The sequence below is a fragment of the Metarhizium brunneum genome, chromosome 5 (assembly GCF_013426205.1).
Source record: "Metarhizium brunneum chromosome 5, complete sequence".
Lineage (NCBI taxonomy): Eukaryota > Fungi > Ascomycota > Sordariomycetes > Hypocreales > Clavicipitaceae > Metarhizium > Metarhizium brunneum.
Window position 1 is genome coordinate 2,293,020 of NC_089426.1, and position 18,095 is coordinate 2,311,114.

At 50.7% G+C, this 18,095-nt stretch overlaps 6 protein-coding genes across 6 annotated transcripts; 3 read left to right on the plus strand and 3 right to left on the minus strand.

Annotated features, from left to right (window-relative positions):
• Positions 1-236: 236 nt before the first annotated feature.
• On the minus strand, positions 237-1,185 carry G6M90_00g087800 (uncharacterized protein; the record flags this gene model as incomplete). The annotated part of the gene is made up of 2 exons (XM_014686849.2): positions 237-914; positions 1,075-1,185. 2 exons carry the CDS (start codon positions 1,183-1,185, stop codon positions 237-239), a joined length of 789 nt encoding a protein of 262 aa, XP_014542335.2.
• A 5,020-nt stretch (positions 1,186-6,205) lies between these two features.
• Positions 6,206-6,944, plus strand: G6M90_00g087810 (uncharacterized protein; the record flags this gene model as incomplete). The annotated part of the gene is made up of 2 exons (XM_014686848.1): positions 6,206-6,535; positions 6,609-6,944. 2 exons carry the CDS (start codon positions 6,206-6,208, stop codon positions 6,942-6,944), a joined length of 666 nt encoding a protein of 221 aa, XP_014542334.1.
• An 846-nt stretch (positions 6,945-7,790) lies between these two features.
• G6M90_00g087820 (uncharacterized protein) lies at positions 7,791-8,985 on the plus strand (the record flags this gene model as incomplete). Its single annotated transcript, XM_014686847.1, has 3 exons — positions 7,791-8,279; positions 8,337-8,714; positions 8,770-8,985. The coding sequence occupies 3 exons, from the start codon at positions 7,791-7,793 to the stop codon at positions 8,983-8,985; spliced, it is 1,083 nt and encodes a 360-aa protein (XP_014542333.1).
• A 2,321-nt stretch (positions 8,986-11,306) lies between these two features.
• On the plus strand, positions 11,307-12,629 carry gtr2 (GTP-binding protein gtr2; the record flags this gene model as incomplete). Its single annotated transcript, XM_014686846.1, has 3 exons — positions 11,307-11,557; positions 11,613-11,714; positions 11,771-12,629. 3 exons carry the CDS (start codon positions 11,307-11,309, stop codon positions 12,627-12,629), a joined length of 1,212 nt encoding a protein of 403 aa, XP_014542332.1.
• A 55-nt stretch (positions 12,630-12,684) lies between these two features.
• Positions 12,685-15,449, minus strand: cut20 (Anaphase-promoting complex subunit 4; the record flags this gene model as incomplete). Its single annotated transcript, XM_014686845.2, has 8 exons — positions 12,685-12,732; positions 12,853-13,046; positions 13,109-13,258; positions 13,316-13,364; positions 13,423-14,133; positions 14,201-14,780; positions 14,844-15,153; positions 15,218-15,449. The coding sequence occupies 8 exons, from the start codon at positions 15,447-15,449 to the stop codon at positions 12,685-12,687; spliced, it is 2,274 nt and encodes a 757-aa protein (XP_014542331.2).
• Positions 15,450-15,976: 527 nt separating this feature from the next.
• ARCN1 (Coatomer subunit delta) lies at positions 15,977-17,777 on the minus strand (the record flags this gene model as incomplete). Its single annotated transcript, XM_014686844.1, has 5 exons — positions 15,977-16,066; positions 16,129-16,933; positions 16,995-17,188; positions 17,273-17,716; positions 17,775-17,777. The coding sequence occupies 5 exons, from the start codon at positions 17,775-17,777 to the stop codon at positions 15,977-15,979; spliced, it is 1,536 nt and encodes a 511-aa protein (XP_014542330.1).
• Positions 17,778-18,095: the final 318 nt, after the last annotated feature.

Sequence of the window (18,095 nt, forward strand, 5' to 3'; positions counted from 1 at the left end):
GTGGTGACGGGGGGGCGAGGATTGGTGACGATCTAATTGCCCATCTTTGTAAACCGGATAATTCCTGTCAAAAAGCCATGGTCAAACCACCACACTTCAATCTCTACAGTAGTACAGAGTACTACTCCGTACGTATGTATGTAGCTTGGTGAGTCAAGGGATGGACCGGGTTGTCTCAGCTTGACTCAACAGCACACTTTTGCTTTTGTACAGGTATCTCATCAGACTTGGCGACTTCATCCGCAGGCTGTCTTTAGTGTCTGCAAAGACACAATTGTCCACGGCGGTGGACGCCAGTGCGAGTCTTGTTGGCAGACAGTATGCATGGCCATTTGAATCTGGCGCGCCATTCGCTCCTCTGTGAAAGCTGGTTGAATCGCCTCGTCTTGTTCACGGGGCACGAATATGATTTGTTCCAATGCGGGCATTCGTGATGCCAGTTGTTTGATGACGTTGGTTGTAAGGCTCGCGGCCGCCATGGAGCTGTACATCTCGTCAACCCAGAACAGAGCATCGCTAATGGCAATTCGGCGCACGAGAGCCAACTGCGCCGGGTCACACATTGACATGCAAGTATGAAATTGAGCATCAGCAGCCATGTATCCCTCTCGAGGTCCGAAGTAGAGAATGTCGCTCTTCGGATTAAAGATGATATGTCCTGGGGTGCGCACGAAACCAAAGGCGAACCGGAAACTCTTGAACGTTTCGGCTCGAGACTCGGCGCACACATGCATGTTGACGGGAATCGCAGCATTTGAAGTGCATCCAGTAAATGAGGTGGTGGTGGTACGGGATTGCGGATTGCAGAGCGATGGTGATTCGGCGCCGCAGTGTATCGACACCAGCCTCAAAGAGGGCAGGGTTAGATTCCATATTTTCAGACGAAGCTCTGGCGGAAGTCGGGAGAATAACGGCTGCATGCCCGTGAGAGGGAAGAGAAATGTCGTTAGCCTCGAGAGCCCACGGGCAAAAAGAAGAAAAAGAAAAAAAACGACCACCGCCGCAGCTAGGATATATGCCTTTTATATCGCCCACCAGACAGACACATAGCATGAGGAATCCAAATAGACTTACGAATTCAGCAGGTTTTGGAGCTACAGCATTCTTGACAAGCTTCAGCGTCTCGTTGCTCTTCTCGGGTATTCGAACTGCAGCAAGCCTTGTCTGATGGCAGAAAGCTCCCATTTTGCCCAAGCAAGCTCTCAATGGTATGTGACGCTGGATGCAAGGGCTGCCTTGAGTGACCCCCGGTACCAAATTAGCTTGTAGTTTGTGGCAATGGACAAAATGTAACGGCGACGGACGTTGTGCAAACAGAGGTGAAGCGTCGAGCCCCAATGGCGAACAGAAATAGAAATAGGCGTGATTATTATACTCTTCAATGTCGTCCTTCTCCTCTCGCGCTCTCGCTCTCGCTCCCTTTCCCTTCACCCTCCCCGTTGAGGGGTAGGCGAGTGGGGAGCTATTATACTCGCGAGGGCAACTAAGATATGTCTAGGAGCTTCTGCAGGCCGAGGGACATATGTTGACATGCCGCGTCTAGAGCTAGAGCTACTCCTAGCCCACAGGCATGTTTAAATTACGGCACCGAGATGGACACCCAAAACTGCCACTGCCGAAAATGGCAAGACAATGGACCTCTCGGAGACGTCCTCGTTCCGCCTTTGAAAATCGCACGAGACGGCGCAAGCGTTGATTGCTTGGATCCTGTTGGCCTGGGTCCTGGGTGTGTATGGAGTGTCCGGGGCGGCGGCCACTCGAGAATATCCTCCTCCACTCTAATACTCCAACATTGCTTGATCCCCAGTTAGTTCCATACTCCGTGTGCCCCTCTTCACGTCTTCAGGTGGACCAGGGTTCTGCGTTCAATGTTCGGCGCTCCTGGTCCTGGCGCTCCGGACAGTTGAAGTCGCAGCAAAGTCCGGTACTGGCTCCTGCTGCTGTCAACCGCCAAGTGGATGCTGGAATTCCCCCGAGCGAGGCCTCAAATCACCACTGGCGGTGCACGGGTCCGGGCTTCGCTGACTTGTTTGGAACGACGAGGTGCAACTACCGTCGGCTTGGACATGCATGGGGCTGCCGGTGGCTTGGGAAACTCCCACCCGCTCGTATCCAGGCCAATGGGAGATACTCCTGTTGCCCTCGACTAGTCTTAGCGGACACCTCGTTGAACTACTCTTGGTGAGCTATCTCTTCTTCGTCAGTGTCATCATAGCTTAGATTGGTGGTGGATGAGACACTGTTCGAGCTGGCTCATTAAGACTCGGTGCTAGCATGTCAACCCTAACAATTCTGGGCGAGTTCTTTTGCCAGATCAGCCCGTTCTGTGCCATGTCCTTTGTAGCGACACCACTGGTGGTAGACTTTAGATCGAAGCCTACCAAGCCGTCAGGGATTTACTATGGAGGCCGGTTCCGCCGCAAATGTGACTGTGTTTGTGCTCGTGAGAATACCCTTTGCCAGGAGTGCCTAGTCCCGCGATAATTATCGGGAACGCCATCAACGATGTCTTCTCCGACTTGTGAAACATGTTCAACGGCGTGGGGGAGGGCTGCCAGGGGTGATGCAGTCGTGATGCAGTGATGCGGTGATGCAGCCTGAAGCCCGAACCATCACATATGGTAACAGAGGAAGACAAGAAAGCGCGCAGAGTTCGACTCCGGTGGCAATCAAAGAGAATCCATATTTTGCCCGCTGAATTGCAGGGAGAGCATCGCACTCTCCTTTGTTCTTGCCACCCAAATAGCAACCTCTTGTCCTATGGCACAATGACGCTGTTTGCTCATGCACCAGCCACTAACACGGTGTCGAATAATGTTTCCAGCAATGTCTGGTCCCAGAAACCTGGATGATGGGCGCGAACCGGTGCGACAGCGCCGAGCAAGGTTCTGTGATATGGAAGCTTGTGGAGTGGCCTTTCTTGCAGGGGTGTAGATTGCGGTCCTCTCGAGGCCGTCGCTTGTGCAACTTGCTTAACGGCAGCGCCGTCGATCCCCTGTTTGCAGTATGGAGTGTCCTCGGAACAATACGGCGTGGCGCACCTCTAATAACCGTTTTCTTGTCCATGAACATTCAAAGTTTGCTGTCCGTATTGGATTACCAACGGATTTGATGATGTCCCCAGGATAGCTTGACGGTCCTCAAGTTGTATGGAGCGTGAGTATAGTGTTGGTCCTTTTAGGAACCATATCGCGCCCAAAAAGAAATCAAACCCTCTTTTTTTTCTTCTGATTCTCTAATACTAATCCAAAATAATACCAGGGTGACGAACTGTCGGGACTGCTTGCAGGGGAAGGGCACACGGCCTTTTGAAGACGAGTCGGAAGCTGTGAGGTCATGCCCTTTAGACGCTGGGTAATAGGTCAATGCCAATCCCCAATCAGCAACCCAACTCTCCCGTAAATTATTGAGGTACTATGCAGGCCCTCCCTTGTCTACCCAGCTTGGCCTTACTGTATGTATGCCTGTCCCTAAAGGAGGGAGGGGGCCGGCCACCAAACCATGCCCATGCATGGTGTCGTAATAGCTCCCGCTGTCAGTGCCCCGGTGTGGCGAGGATGGGTGGGGGAGAAAATGGCCCTGACTGCCAGTCTCCTTGGATTAGGGATGCAGTACTCGCCGTGTACGGATTATCAAATATGTTATTACCAAACAACATTGAAGCAACGGAGTCCGGCATTTACGGCCAGGGTTTTGATGCCATTTTTATTGCATCAGTGTTACAGGTCGACCTGTACGGACGTTCTTGCGGGCCTCTAGGGTAGCATACTCGATGATAATCTTGTCTGGTTCTATTCGCATTCAGACACCACGTGCATGAATACATCATTCGTGGACCACAGTATATACGGTAGTTGCCCGGGGTAAGAAATTTGGTGTTGGCGGAGAGCCAGAGAGTCGGCCAGCACAAATGACCGGTTTCACCATGATTAATGCTGTACGGGGTAATGACAACTCCGATGGTCGTTTAGCGGGCCGAATATTCACTCGTGGAGCCCCTGCCAACCACAAGAATCGAGCAGACGGACCATGGCGGGCTTTTGCTAACGCAGTGGTACCGTTTGCACCGTGCTAGCAGTTTTGAATGTTTGCTATTGCTCCATCAGCCAGTGTAAGCGCCTGACGCCTGTTCCACTTTGTTCTGATGTTTCGTACTCGGCCCAGCTTGTGTCACAGTGCGACCGGGGCAGTCGTTCTCCTTAGTCTTTTCCCCGTACGGAGTACATGAGAGACTCTAGCCTTGTCTGCACGCCATGGGTTTGTCACCAACAAGGCCAGGGTGTTGGGGTACGGTTCCTACCTACTAGTGGTTGCAGGTCTTGTGTCACAGCCGAGACAGTCGAGGCAATCAAAACAGAATGCCAGTGCTCCCTCCGTACTCCGTAGTCGTAACCATGTCGTTGAAGGGAAATAGTAGTAAGAACAAAAAGCACTCTGCCAAAGGAGTGAGCTCATCGGCCCGGATGGTATTTGATAACCCCATCCGAAAAGATTCGGCGTTGCACGGGCCTGACATGTCAAATTAACGGTCGGTGGTAGTGGCAGCAGGGAGGAATGAATGGGCGAGAAGAAGCCAGGGCACCTGACATTTTGATCAAAGGGCCAAAAGGGCACAAGGACAAAAGGGCCGTCTTCGCAACCTCAGACCAACCGGCCACATCTCCGGTGGATGAAGATGGTTGGTATTTTGTCTTTGTCCTTGTCTTTGTCTTGGCCGTGGGTTGCCGGCTTGCGCTGGCTCGTCGAGTCAGCCAAGGACCTGGGACGATCGTCTGTCGGTCGTCAAGTTACTACGTCAAGTCGATGTCCTGGCGCGGTTTTCGATGGCAGCAATTTTTTGCTGCTGCCTGAATCTCGCGACGGCCTATTCGACGTTGTCCTGCAGCGAACGCACATGCCAGACGAATCATTCATGTGGGAGGGGCGAGCACCACTTCCCGGAGGAGCCACCGGCCAGCCACCTGCCACCTGCACCCGTGCCGGCACGCTCCTTCCGTCGCTTGTCGGGCAGCAACTACCCCAAGCCCCCTCCCTCCCCCCACCCAAAAAACAACGTGCAGGTCAGGGGAACAATGAAGCAGGTCACTCCTTCCCCCTCTGAGAGGTTCCAACTTCCGGGCCGTCTGGTTTTTGCTGCGATTAGGGCATTCCTCAACCTCTTACTGGATATAACTACCAATGAAGTCAAATCTCGGACAGCTGAAGCACTTTGACAAATTATATAGCACAGAAGCGACTGGGCAATACAGGCTTGTCATCGTAAATGGAAGGCAAGGCTCATGCAATACTGTGGACTTTCGTATCAAACCATCCATGAAAATTGACAAGTATAGGCCATACCGTGGCACTGGCCATGGCAAACATCAACTGATAAAACAAAATAAAGAGTGCAAGTGATAAAACGCTGACGTGCTCGTCAAGCACTGAATCTCGTGCTAATCTTGGTATAGTGTTGTCTTGTCCTTGTTGGAAATTGTGAAAGATGAGCATCGGAGAGCCGCTCTCGTCGACTTTCACAGCACGAGACTCGACTCCTTATCCGATCATGGGAGTCTGCTGGGGCGAGGTGAACGCCAACTTCTGGCTACGTTGGACCACAACCACTGCTTGCGCGCCGGCCACAGCACAGTGCACCTCGTTTTCACCTCCATGTATCAACCAGATCAAATGCATCAACCAACAATGATTTGGCCCCTGGTCCCGCCCGGCGCTTGCCCTTGAAAGCGACCTTGGCATCGCCTCATGATTGGTCGCTGACCTGGTGTAAGCGCCATGGCACACTTCAGATGCGTCAATCCTCGCACCTTGATCTGCCCTCTGGCCAATCCCATGCCAAGCAGCTTCCACCTCGGTCAGCCATCTCGTGCTCGCCTTGAGCCTTGAGCCGCCTCCGTGTCGAGCGCGGTTATCCTGCATGGCGGTCAGGGCCGCGGCCAGCGAGTCGGGCATCCAATTGGTCTGAATAATAAGAGATGCCAGCAGTAGCAGGAGTGTGCGATCAAGTCCAGCGGCAATGGAACACTGTCCGATATCTATAACACCCGTCGACTGCCCTTGCTCCTTGTAGACAACACCAGACTTCCAATCTTGCTGGTTTTCACCACTTTCTTCTATTTTCTGTTTTCTTTCTTTGCTTTTTCGGTATTTCATTTTCCTTGTTTCTTCCATCTCTGACGGACCGTTTCGTTCCTCCATTCCAGAAAACATGTCGTCGAGCCTCAAGAACGAGCTGTCATCCTCAGACTTTGAGGTCGATTCCAGTGAGATTCAGTCTCATTCCCGAGTCCAAAAGGTTAAGCTCATTCATAGTCTTCGTACTGGCTTGACTGGCCTGGCGCTGGCTGCTGGCATTGCCATCCTGGGCCTCTCCGCAGACACTCTGTCTGTATACAATGCCACACACCTGCCAGCCGACTTTTTGTTGTCCCTTTGGCCAGAGAGCCTTGACATCAGACCGACCACTTCGCTAGTTGCCGGTAGTGCGATAGTGACGGCTATGAATGTGGTCTCTTTGGTTGCGAGCAAGAACGAGTTTGTGAGTTGTCACCATCACGAGCGAACAACCTCAAAGGTGGCTGCCAGAATCTTCTAACACGATTTCTCTACAGGTTCGAGGTAGAATAATGGCTCATTCTGCGGTCAGCCTCACGGCGCCTGTCGTTGCTTTCATCGCTTCCCTCGTCGCCATGGTCTTCTTCTACGCCATCAACGCCTCCACGACGGTCGTCTCATTCCAGAGTTGGACTTGTCGCTGGAAAAGTGTACCCATGAGCACTCGTCCCTATTTTGGCACTTTGTGCAGAGAGAGCCAGACTTCCCTTGCACTGGCTGTGCTTCTCGTGCCTCTGGAGTTGCTCATCTTGGTGACGGCTTGCTTCCAGGCAGTTATGGAGAAGAAGGTGGAAGTTATTTTACACCTGCGGGACGGCTCGGCTTCCTCGTAATTTACCAAGAAACTACGTCGTGGGACCAAGGATAACGTCTTTTTATTTTCTTCATGGCGCCTTAGTGCTTCGCTACCCTCGGGAGAGATGATTTCATCTGTTGGAGGGTTCTTTTTGGGAGCGGGAATAAAGCGTCCGAGGCCACGTCGGAGGATGCACCGGTATTGTTAGGCGTGTTTTTTCCCTTTTGCACATTTCACAAGTAGGATTGAGTTGAATGTTTTGGCAACGTAATGAATGATTTCTAGCGCTCAAAAAATTGAAAGTCAGTATACCTAGTTTTGCACTTCCCAAGTAGAACAGCCAACATCATCACTTCGATCCCATGCAACTTCGTATGCAAGATTAGACGGTACCTCGTGGCACATACATGTTTCAGCAGCAGTGTCACGACATGAGAGTAATGCGAGTCATCTCGTAAACAGTTGTTGTTTCTATTCCCCGTCCAGGTTCCCACGTCTTTTGTGTCATGCACAGCGGATGAAAATCACATGGGGCAAGCCTCAACCGATGGCCTCTATTCATTCGCATGTATAGCTTTTCATTCCGTTATGGCGGTCATCACAAGTTCACGTCTACTACACCCTGCTTCCGGTCCTCTTATTTGGGCGCCATGCACTTTCAAACAGCTGCCACAGCCGTTCTGAGTGATGGAGCAACTGGCAGATTCCTCAGTGTTCGTGCCTCGTGCTGTTTCGTGTTATCCTGAGAGAACTTTAAAATGTCCCAGAAATTCTTCGGAGGACTGTCACATCCTTCAAGCCTTTAATGTTACTCAGCATTGTTCACAACCCCGAGGTCTTGTGTGACGAACCCCCTCCAGGAGCAGAAAAGTGCACCAGAACCATGGACTGGCGTCCATCGAGTATGGAGCAGAGACAGGTCATCTCCGTCGATGTGCTGCCATTATTTCTTTTCTTTTTCAACGTATTGAGTATTGAGAAAATCACTTCGGAAATGGCAGACATCTCATCTCCAAACTCTCGAAGAATGCCGTCTCCAGCTGCAGATGGGCTCTATGTGCCGACCCCTATGATGCATGAGCCGTCTCGGCGCACCCCATCTCCCAAGCTTGCCTACACTGATAGACGGGACTGTCAACACATACGAAGGTCTAGTTTGGAACCGGTACTGAAGGGAGAAGTGAGAACATCCGAGAATAGACGGCATAATGTTGGTCATGGTTCTGGTAGCGCTCTGCCAAAGCCAAACCTGGCAAAACCTCGCGCCCCGAACTCAGGGAGGCCAGCCCATAGCAAATATACTGGCTTGCGGCGTGATTTTATCTTGCGAAGTGAATCACTCCTCTCCGTCGAGGTAAAGACTAATGTTGTGGTATGCATCGCCATCTTCTGCCGCCAGACAGTACAATGCTAACAATGTTTTTTTTAGATTACCAACGAGTATCTCTTCATGAATGAACTCACACATCATTTGTCGATCCGGTACAGCCGCCCTACAAGCTCAATCGCCATATCTTTACAGCATGGGATGTGTCTGCTCTTCGGTGGCTCATTCGAGCCAGCATACATCATGACGATTACTGCATTGGCAGATCAAGTCAAGGCCGATACGAACAGACGAAATGCAGCGTTATTCCAATCCCATCTTCAGCAAGCTCTCAGGGTTACCCCAACACGCGGTCTCGTCCTATTTGTGCCTATTGTCGAGGAATGTTCAGCAAACGGCGGAGCCGCAGCAATGGGAGCGTCGGTTGGGCAAGGTTTGCAAGGCCATGACGACAGAAATGGAGAGGGGCGAAGATCCAAGGTAAGCATCCTGCTGCGTGTTTTCGGAGCTGATTCCGAGTGTCTGATTTGTCTAGTCGCTTATTTTGCGGAAACCCGCATCGATGACATCCATGGCGTCTCAGCGACAAGATAAAACGGTGCCTCCTGTTGATGCCATACCACCTGCAGCGGTTCCAACGGCCAGTGTGGACATGATGATTTCACCAGAGATGAAAACAAGCAAGAAACGGAAGAGTTTTATGCATAGTCTGTTCATGAGATCACAAAAGGAAGTCGAAATGAGCCAATGACTTGGTGGGAGATGGCTGTTCAGTCTCCTCCCCCCCCTTTCAAGCGCTTAGGGTAGCGACAATCTAAAGGTGGTGAGCACAACCAGACCTTTTCCACGGTTCAATGAACAAGTGTAACAAACCTCGGGCAGTCCAGACCATGGAGTGACATGGCCCTTCCTTGCCGGCTGGAGGCGCCCCATTGGCAGAAACGTGGCAGATTCGATACGGCGTAGATCGCCGCCGGTGAGCAGGAGGAGCTGTCAATATCTGAGGTAGTGGATGTCGTGGTGGTGGAGGCGTGCATTGTAGCTAATTCTCAGCACCACATTGCAAGTCCCAATGGGCCAGAGAAGCTGTTTTCTCTCATGGCTTCATTCTTTCATGGTCTCATGATGGGTAATGAGAGGAGGCTTGGGAGACTCGGCGATTGATCACACGGCAGTTGACAAGGCAAGAATAGATGCAATGGTACTCCGTAATATGCAATTGATACCTTTGCATGTACGGAGTAGCCATTTTTCCTTTTAGTGGCTGGCCGCATGCGTTTTGCCACGATTGAGCGGGTATGTAGGCTCAAGGATGCCATGGGTAGGCGTTTCCTGCATCGGTCCTGAAGTCAAGGTGTGTTGATGTTCAATCAGACTATGTCAACCAGGCAGTTTCTGGGTTGGCTTCCAATATGCAGCCCGTATTGGCTCCAGGGCTGGTCCTTCCTGCACCTGCCTGGTGCTCGTGTTTCATTGCCGGCCCGCAATTGACCGCCTGCGGAAAGCGGAAACAGGCAGGAGCTACTCATCCACAGGTACCTGCCTCCTGCCAACAGGAAGCCAGCCAGTCAGCTAACTGCCTTACCCCAAACATTGAAACCTCTTAACCGTCCAATGGCAGATTCCATCCTCCAAGCTCCATCACTTCAACGGCCTTGAGTCCCATGCCGCTCTCTTTATCGACGAGGCCTCAGGGTGCACCACCAACCATCGCCATCTCACCCACAAAGAAATTCGATTTAGCAACGCGCCCGAGTGCTCAAAAACCAAACAGCGGCCAATTTTTGTGGATTTGACAACTCGATGCAGAGTACTTGTTTGCGTACTCGTCCTTCTCTCGGCGGCCCTGGGGTCCATCATTTCAACCTCGCTTGAGCTTCAGCTTGACCTTCGATGACCCCTGGTCACATCGCACTCAAAGGGCTCTGTTGAAGCTGAAAAATCTTCTGGGCTTGCAGACACCATCGACTCTTTCATAGGTCGCGGTGACCCTGCGCCTGCTATCGTCTCCGGAGAGCCCAGAGGCCATCTTTTAACCATTGGGAGCACTGCCTCTCCAGAATGGAGGTGAGTGGCTGGCATGCTGAGATGTTTTTGTTTGTTGTTTCTATTCGCATTGGTGCAAACCACTGGTTGCCTTCTTTCTACCAAGTGTGCAGAGAGGAAAATTACCATTGGTTTCGCAAGCTCGGCAACAGCTAAATATTCGAATCTTGCTTCCGTCTGTCCTGGACTGGTCAGATTCATTCATCCCTGATACGCTTTCCAAGCTGCCGAGTGGCGTGCTAGATAGGGGTAACACAGCGGAACAATTGGCTTGCATCTTCGCTTTCTGGCCACGCCACGACGATGTTTTTCTTTTGGACCGTATGGTCGGGCTAGCGTGATGCAACCAGTGGGCTGCTAATGCTGTTGCAATTTAGCTGCATCGCTCCGTATGCATTTTCTCGTCGGGTTCTAGGACGATCCGAAGACCATTGCAAGGAGACCTGTGCCATGGAATGACCACGTTGCGTTGCGGCTTGGGCCGAGCCTCAACGACATGCTTCTTCCGGGGTCCATGCTTCATTTGATGCTGATCTGTTCTAATGACTCGCCGTCCGCCTGGTCGCAAGCGCATCCAGGCTAGGACAAGGCAGGGAGGTGTGGCTTATGTCGCTTAATGGAAGACGACATTATGACAATACTCTGTTGCTGCCTTGGCCCAGGAGCGCTCTCACATCTCAGATAATCCCGAGTCTATCGCTTCTCGTGAGACTGTGGCGGTCGCCTTGAGCGACGAAAAGCCATACGACTTGGCACTTTGGGTAGCAACATTCCTTTGGCTTTGTGACATGGCACTCGCTTTTGTAAGAGTTGTGTTGACTGTTGTTTGGTCGTATGGTGGACGATGGCGAGAGTCTTTTTAAGTATATTCGGGAGGCCAACCACTTTCGCGTTCACTTACTCTGCACCCAAATTATCAGCAAGCGCTGGCTTAACCGGTGGCCGTTCAGTTTGTAATTTTTTCATTTTTTATTTCCTATTCCCTTTCAGCAATACTGCAATACTTGCTTTGGTACATACTTTGCAATGTCGCTAAACCCTCCTCTTCGCGAAACTCTACTCGCAGAGTTGGGCGATGATACGAACTTGACAGCTCGTTCGTCCTCTGGCATCATGAGTCCAGCCGAACTAACCTTGCAACGCATTCAAATGCAGTCCTCAACTGGCGCGCAAAGCAAAGATGCTGCTAAACGTTTGGCAGTGGCTAGACGCGGTGCATCCACCATAGCTCTGGCTCCTAAGGGAAAGCCGAGGCTTCTATTGATGGGTCAGAGAAGGTGAGTGTTATTTGTGTCGGTGGAGGCCGTAATCAGCATATTCACAACTCTGCAGGAGTGGGAAATCCTCTATTTCGAGCGTTGTATTCCATAAACTACCTCCCAATGAGACCCTTTTTCTGGAGTCGACAGCACGGATACAGAAGGACTCTATGGCGTAAGAAACCGTAAAAGTCTATTTTAGGTCCATTGCACTGTTGACAAAATCGCTAGATCCTTCATGGACTTCCAAGTCTGGGACTTTCCAGGACAAATCGATGTTTTCGACAACGCCAATTTCGATATGGATGCAATTTTTGGTGAGATAGGCGCTCTAATATGGGTGATCGATGCCCAAGACGACTATCTCGAAGCTGTATCCCGCCTCAACGCCACTGTTCTCTTTTTACAACGCGGCTATCCCAACATCAACATCGAAGTGTTTATACACAAAGTCGATGGTCTCTCCGATGACTACAAGCTTGATATCCAGCGCGACATTACCATCCGCATCCAAGATGAATTGTCTGATCACGGATTCGAAAATGCGCCAGTTACATTTCACCTCACTTCCATTTATAACCATTCCATCTTCGAGGCCTTTAGCAAAGTCATACAGAAACTCATCCCTCGCTTAGGGACGCTGGAGTCCATGCTTACCAATCTCTGTCGAACGTGTCGCTTTGAAAAGGCATATCTTTTCGACGTCCTTTCTAAGATTTATATTGCTACTGACAATGCAACGGCTGACATGGCAAGTTATGAGATTTGCAGCGACTATATTGATGTTATTATTGATATTACAGAGGTATATGGTACATGGCAGCGTAGTGACGAGAGTCGCAAGAAATTGGAAGGAGAGCCGTGGAATACCAAACTTGATGAGCAGATTGGCTGTCCTACGGCCGAGAGTTGTCTCGTGTTGCATGATAGCAATAAGCCCATTATGTTGAGGGAAGTGGATCGTTACCTGGCCCTGGTTGCGATTATGAGAGATGATTCATATGACAGGATGCCCTTGGTCAATATGAATGTTGAGGCAGTCGTAGAGGGGTTGACGGAGTTCTTCAACATTACGAAACCACGGAAGTAGCGTCACTGAAATCAAGAGACTCTTACGTGCGGTCAGGTCATAAACTCAAAATATATCACTCATAATTGGAGATGACGCCAACAACTAGGGGTATTTCATATTGCTTTTTAGCGGGTTAATTGATCGTCTGTTTAATCAGCCCCCGTCCAAAGGAATGACGTCAATGCGGGATTGTAAAAGTCCGCCATGTTGTCCTGTTACTCGATAACAGGCATATTCTCACAGGCAGCTCTCCTCGAAGGTCTGTCTTGTCATGGACTTCCATTCGAACAGGTCGCATGGCGTATTCGGGGGGGATCGCAAACTCTTGTAAATCAGCTAGTTCAATAATTGGTGTATCACCCGGGGATGAGTCGTATGCCTTGTATTGGAGGTGGTCGGATTCGAGCGGGACGAGGGTGACGATTGAAGTGTTATCTAGTTGAAATTAGAAGGTGCCAAGATGTTATGCAAAAAAAAAAAAAAGTTGGTACAATTACCAGTTTGAGTACACAGTAAGGCCAATGTCTCGTCATTTAAAAACTTCAAGTCGACTAGTTTTTTATTGGGGAGACGAATGCACGTCGATGTCGTCTGAGAACTGCTACTAATGCCGTTCTTGATGTCAACGCCGGATCGGAATATGTACACTGCTTTAATTAGAGATTTGTTTTATTTGTTGTCCATGTCCACCGCTGGGTGCTTGCCTTCATCGCTGTATGATTTTGATGCTAGCGCTGTGTATATCCTGCCTGCCTGTATGCTAGTTAGTTTACCTGTCTGGAATCAAGAGTAAAAGTTCGGGGCAACTTGCATTCCCGCTGGTATGGAATATGAGGGTGTCCATTAGTGCAATGGGTTGCCCGATAGACAGCTTGACAGCCTTGCCGAACCGTACGCTTCGCTTTGTTGCTTCTGCTATGTCCTTAAATATTCGACTGGAGCAAGTCGTCACGTATGATACTAGGAAGTCTACGTGCTGGAGAGCTTTTCGGGATCCTTGTCCTGACTCTTGTTTCTTCAATTGCGCGTCAAGAATGGGCAATATGCCGACACCGTCTTCGATATGATCGAAGTCAGCCTGCCAGTCTTCCTCGGAGACTTGGTCAAAGTATACATCAAGTGGACTATGGGTGAGATAATTCTCAATATACGTGAGAACCTTTGACGTGTCCATAGTTGCCTCTTTTTCGGTGAGCTCATCTGCTGTTGTACTAGATGAAGCTTGACGATCAATCTGAAATCGCAACCATGTAGAAAACGCGTTGAAATGCTCCAGTTCGTCCATGACATTGGATAGAATCTTGTGGCCGACTAGACCCAGACAAGCGATAATGTCGAGAAGTCTGTTGGTTTGAGTAACCGAGTATCCAATGTCGTCTCTGTCGTCATAGAATTGGGCCAAACCACGTAGACGGCTGAGAATAATGGTACAGCGCTCTAATGCCGGAAGGAAATTCTCGTGGACTAGGCTGCGGAGATTTTCGAGACCGGAGACGACAGCTTTGTCCCATCGCTTGTGACCCTGTTCGAAGGATTGATATTAGGACATGTTTCAGTTCCCTCACGTTGGAGGCCGGAAAGACACCTACACGTTCTGCGAGACTATCAATCAGCCATTCTCGCACTGGCCCGTACGCATGTCCGGTGACGACAGTGTGGTACAGTGCTGGAACGATGCTTCGGGGACCGCTTGGCAGCTCTTCTAGATCCCCTTGCACGCTGCGCAGAAATCGGCTTGGTAATTCTCGGGTATTCTTCCATTCGACTTGCATGTGGAGTTGGGTTTGTTTGATATATCGCAGCAACTTCTGAAGTGTAGTCAACTTGGAAGCCAGCAGGCACAAGTTAATCGGGGATGACGAAATGAAGGGCAGGTCCATCGGGACTAGGTGGAGGTATTCCGGCTCCGTCTGTGTATGTGCAAAGACCAGAGCGTGTGTTGATAGCCGAGGATGAGCAGCGTGAGAAATCATGTATGGCGGCGTATTTAACGACTCTGACATGGGACTGGGAAATGTGCCAATAAGAAAGGAATCGTAAATGTTTAGCTGCAGCTTGCCATCGTCCGTCCCAACTATCATGACGTTCACTTGCTCATATTCCTCCCGCTTCGGCGGTTGAAACAAGAATTCAATCCCTGTCCGCAACGTGAATACAGTTGCATCATCACTGCAGACAGTCGTAAGTCTATTGTGCACTTCTGTTCAGAGAATGAGACTGGCCGTCACTTACTCTGCGCCAGCACTACTGGTAGGCAAGGGACTGATCTTGGGAAGGGCGGTGTCAACCTCGAGAAAAGTAAGCTCCTGGGGCAAATTAGGAGGCAAATTGTCGTCGGAAGTCGTTGTATTTGTGAGTATACCATCCTTTGATTGTATCAAGAGGTCTCCTGGTGATTTACTTGCGACATTGCAGGTTGCCCAGCCAATACGGGAGATGTTGGCCGTTCCTCCGCACACTGGGATGTGATGAGCAGCTTTATTCGTTTCCAAGCCCATAAGCCTGACAACTCCGTCGCTCCATCCTACTGCGAGAAATTGACCTAATTGAAATCTGTTAGCCACCGTCTGTGTAGTGTAGGCCCAACGCTGCTGAAATGTAGTTACCGTCTGGTTTCCAGGTCACGGTGACCACTTCTGACGATTGCGTCCCTGGAGCCCCAGCTTGGTGGATTTTAGAAACAGCTTGACGGGGAGGTCTGTAAATGAATAGGTTTTTGTCGACAGCATCCCACGTGGTAGACAGGTCGAGCGTGGGACAACTTGAAGGGAAACCCACGGGGGCTTTGGACTCGAGCTCAGTCTCGCTGTAGAGTGAGAGCTGTTTCCGCTGAGCCATGACGGCCGACCAGGCGCCTTTTCAACGAGTCAAAGACGGCTCTTTTGTTACACAGCTCATAGCTAGGAAGCCTCGATATCGTGTCAACCAGCTGGCGCGTGGAGTGCAAAGTCTGGATAAAAATAGAAACGCGTCGTCGGGCTTGTGACGTGGTGGTGTTCGAGAGTTGGAGTTGCCCACCTTGTGCTTGAGCCATTGAATGAAGGAAGGAACCCCCACCATTCTTGTCACTTGCCCAGCCGACGCAATACCCATTGTCACCATTGTATGCACTCTACTACACGTGGACTTTTAATTTTTGTTCCCTCTGATTCCTTTCAACATTGTCTATTATCCGAGACCGCACAAGTTCATCCCGACACAATTGTTGAACCTACTTTTGTTTTTCAATCGTGTCGCCATTCCGCCTAATACTGACATTTTACACTTGCTTGCCCAACGTGTTGTGTCGTTGCTCAGAAACTACGAATCCCCTTGCCATCGTATATAAAGCTAGCTTTGACTCACTTCACTCCATTGATATCTATCTACTCAACAGAGTAGTTGTCTGCGGTGGACTTCACCTCTTTCGAGAATGTAATCTCCTCATCCTCATCCAACAGGGACACCTTCTTTACCTGTGCATCTAGTTAGCATTTCCTCGCTGCTCAACTTTCCCATGTTGTTCGGGAACACTCACATCAACATCTATGTATGGTGTCGTCTTGCTGAACCTCACAGCCATGGGGAAGAAATCGTTCTCATCACTGCTCTCAGCCTCGAATTCGAAAGCACCGTTGGGGTTCTCGTCGTCAACTGAGCCAATGTTCCATTCCAACATGTCTCCAGAGACCTCATACGCCGCATCAAAGCTAGACACGACAGGCTCGCTTCCTGAATAGGGTATGACAACGCTGACATCTCTCAGCGCATCGCCGCCGGTAAGCTCATACTCGACTGTGACATTGTATTTGCCACCATTGTCGTTAATCCACACAGTAAAGGTGATGGGGCAGGAGCTGGCGTCGTCCGCCTTTGGCGAGGCTCTCCATCGCAAGACAGCAACTGAGTTGTTGACAGGGAACCCACGTGCTGTGTTGCTCATTTGAATCGTCTTGGACCCATTGAATAAATTCTTGTCCACATTGGGATGTGTACGGAATTGTGCGCCGTGAGATGTGACGGCCTGCAGGCCAAGTTTAACCCTGGTGAGGCTGGGATCGGAGATGCGAAGAGAAAGGTCGCCGCTAATGGACAAGGTGTTGACAGCACCTTCCCTAGAGAGGTTGGCGCTAATTGACTCGGAGATGGTAACATGGACAGCATCGCGGTCAAGAGTCGATGAGACCCGGGGTTCGACGGGTTCGGTAGCAGCAGCCGCCGTGGGAGCTACCAGGGGAGTGTCATCGATTTCGCCGCCCATGTCGCCGCGAACTCGCTCAAACATGTCCGTGGTTTTGGACTTTTTGCCCAGCTGCATGCCCTTTCCTTTTGGTGCGAGGGGCCTGATTATGGGTTAGTCGGGCACGATCCCATGGGCAAAGCAAACTTAGAGATTGAACCAACTTGTTAAACGTCTTGTTCTTTTCAGCCTCATATGAATCGTACGAATCGGCACCGCTAGGTCTTGAAGGAGGAGTGTAGGTTGGATAAACTGGAGTTCGTGGCATTCCCCGGTTACCCCTGGCAGACTCCTTGCGCTGCATCTCAAGTTGCTTGGCCTTTCGCTTTCGCTCTTCGGCAGCCTCAAGCTCTTTGTTCTGCCAATGGCATTAGCATGCAAGACAACAGACCCCAAAAATTCATGGTATGGCGGCAAATGGCGGATGCGGTGGCAGACGTACTCTGGCAATGATCTCCTGGATGCGCTCTTCATGACTTTCCATTTCTAAAAAGGTCTTTATCTGGCTTATGGTGAGGTTTTCCCGGTACCCAAGCGTAACCAGCTCATCAAAGGCACTGAGAAGTTCGTAGGCATTTCGGACAATCTCTCTCTCATCAAGAGTTCGGCATGCGCTGGTAACGACCTGAGCGAACAGGTGCAGGGAGTCGATGTCCTGGAGAATGTTGGACTGCTTGTTGGTGATGAGCACCATGTAGAGCTCGTCAAGCGGCTGGTAGACAAATCGAACATTGTCCTGCTCAACGGTAGTGTGCTGGGTGCCGCTGTCGGCCAGCTTTGGGAACGAGGCGAGGAGGGCTTCTATCCGCGACCGTGGCATCTCTCGAAACTGGCGGGAAAGGACAGCTTTCCCCCCGCGGGTGCAGATTGACGCCGCGAGAACGACCTGGAGAGGGTTAGCAAAAGGACGGGGTAGCATGGGTTCTTTACAATGCGACGCGCACCATCTTGAAAATCCGTATATGGCGACTTGGGAGTGTTGAGCTAGCTGTATTCTTGGACGGGCTGGTTGTTTCTGGCACTCCGGTACAATGACGGGCGGGCGTCTCTCAATCAAACTGGCCAATATTCCCAAGTCACCCAGTCCCCAAGTCGGCAAGTCATCAAGTCAGGTGCGTTGGCTGACGGTGGGGCAGAACCTGCCTGGGAAGGGGCAATCAAGGGAGGTCGGCGCGTTTGTCAATACGTTACGCACCAATCTCTGTACCAGAACCTCCACCAGATGTAATATGGGCTCCTAGGTACCTAACATACCTAGGTAGGTA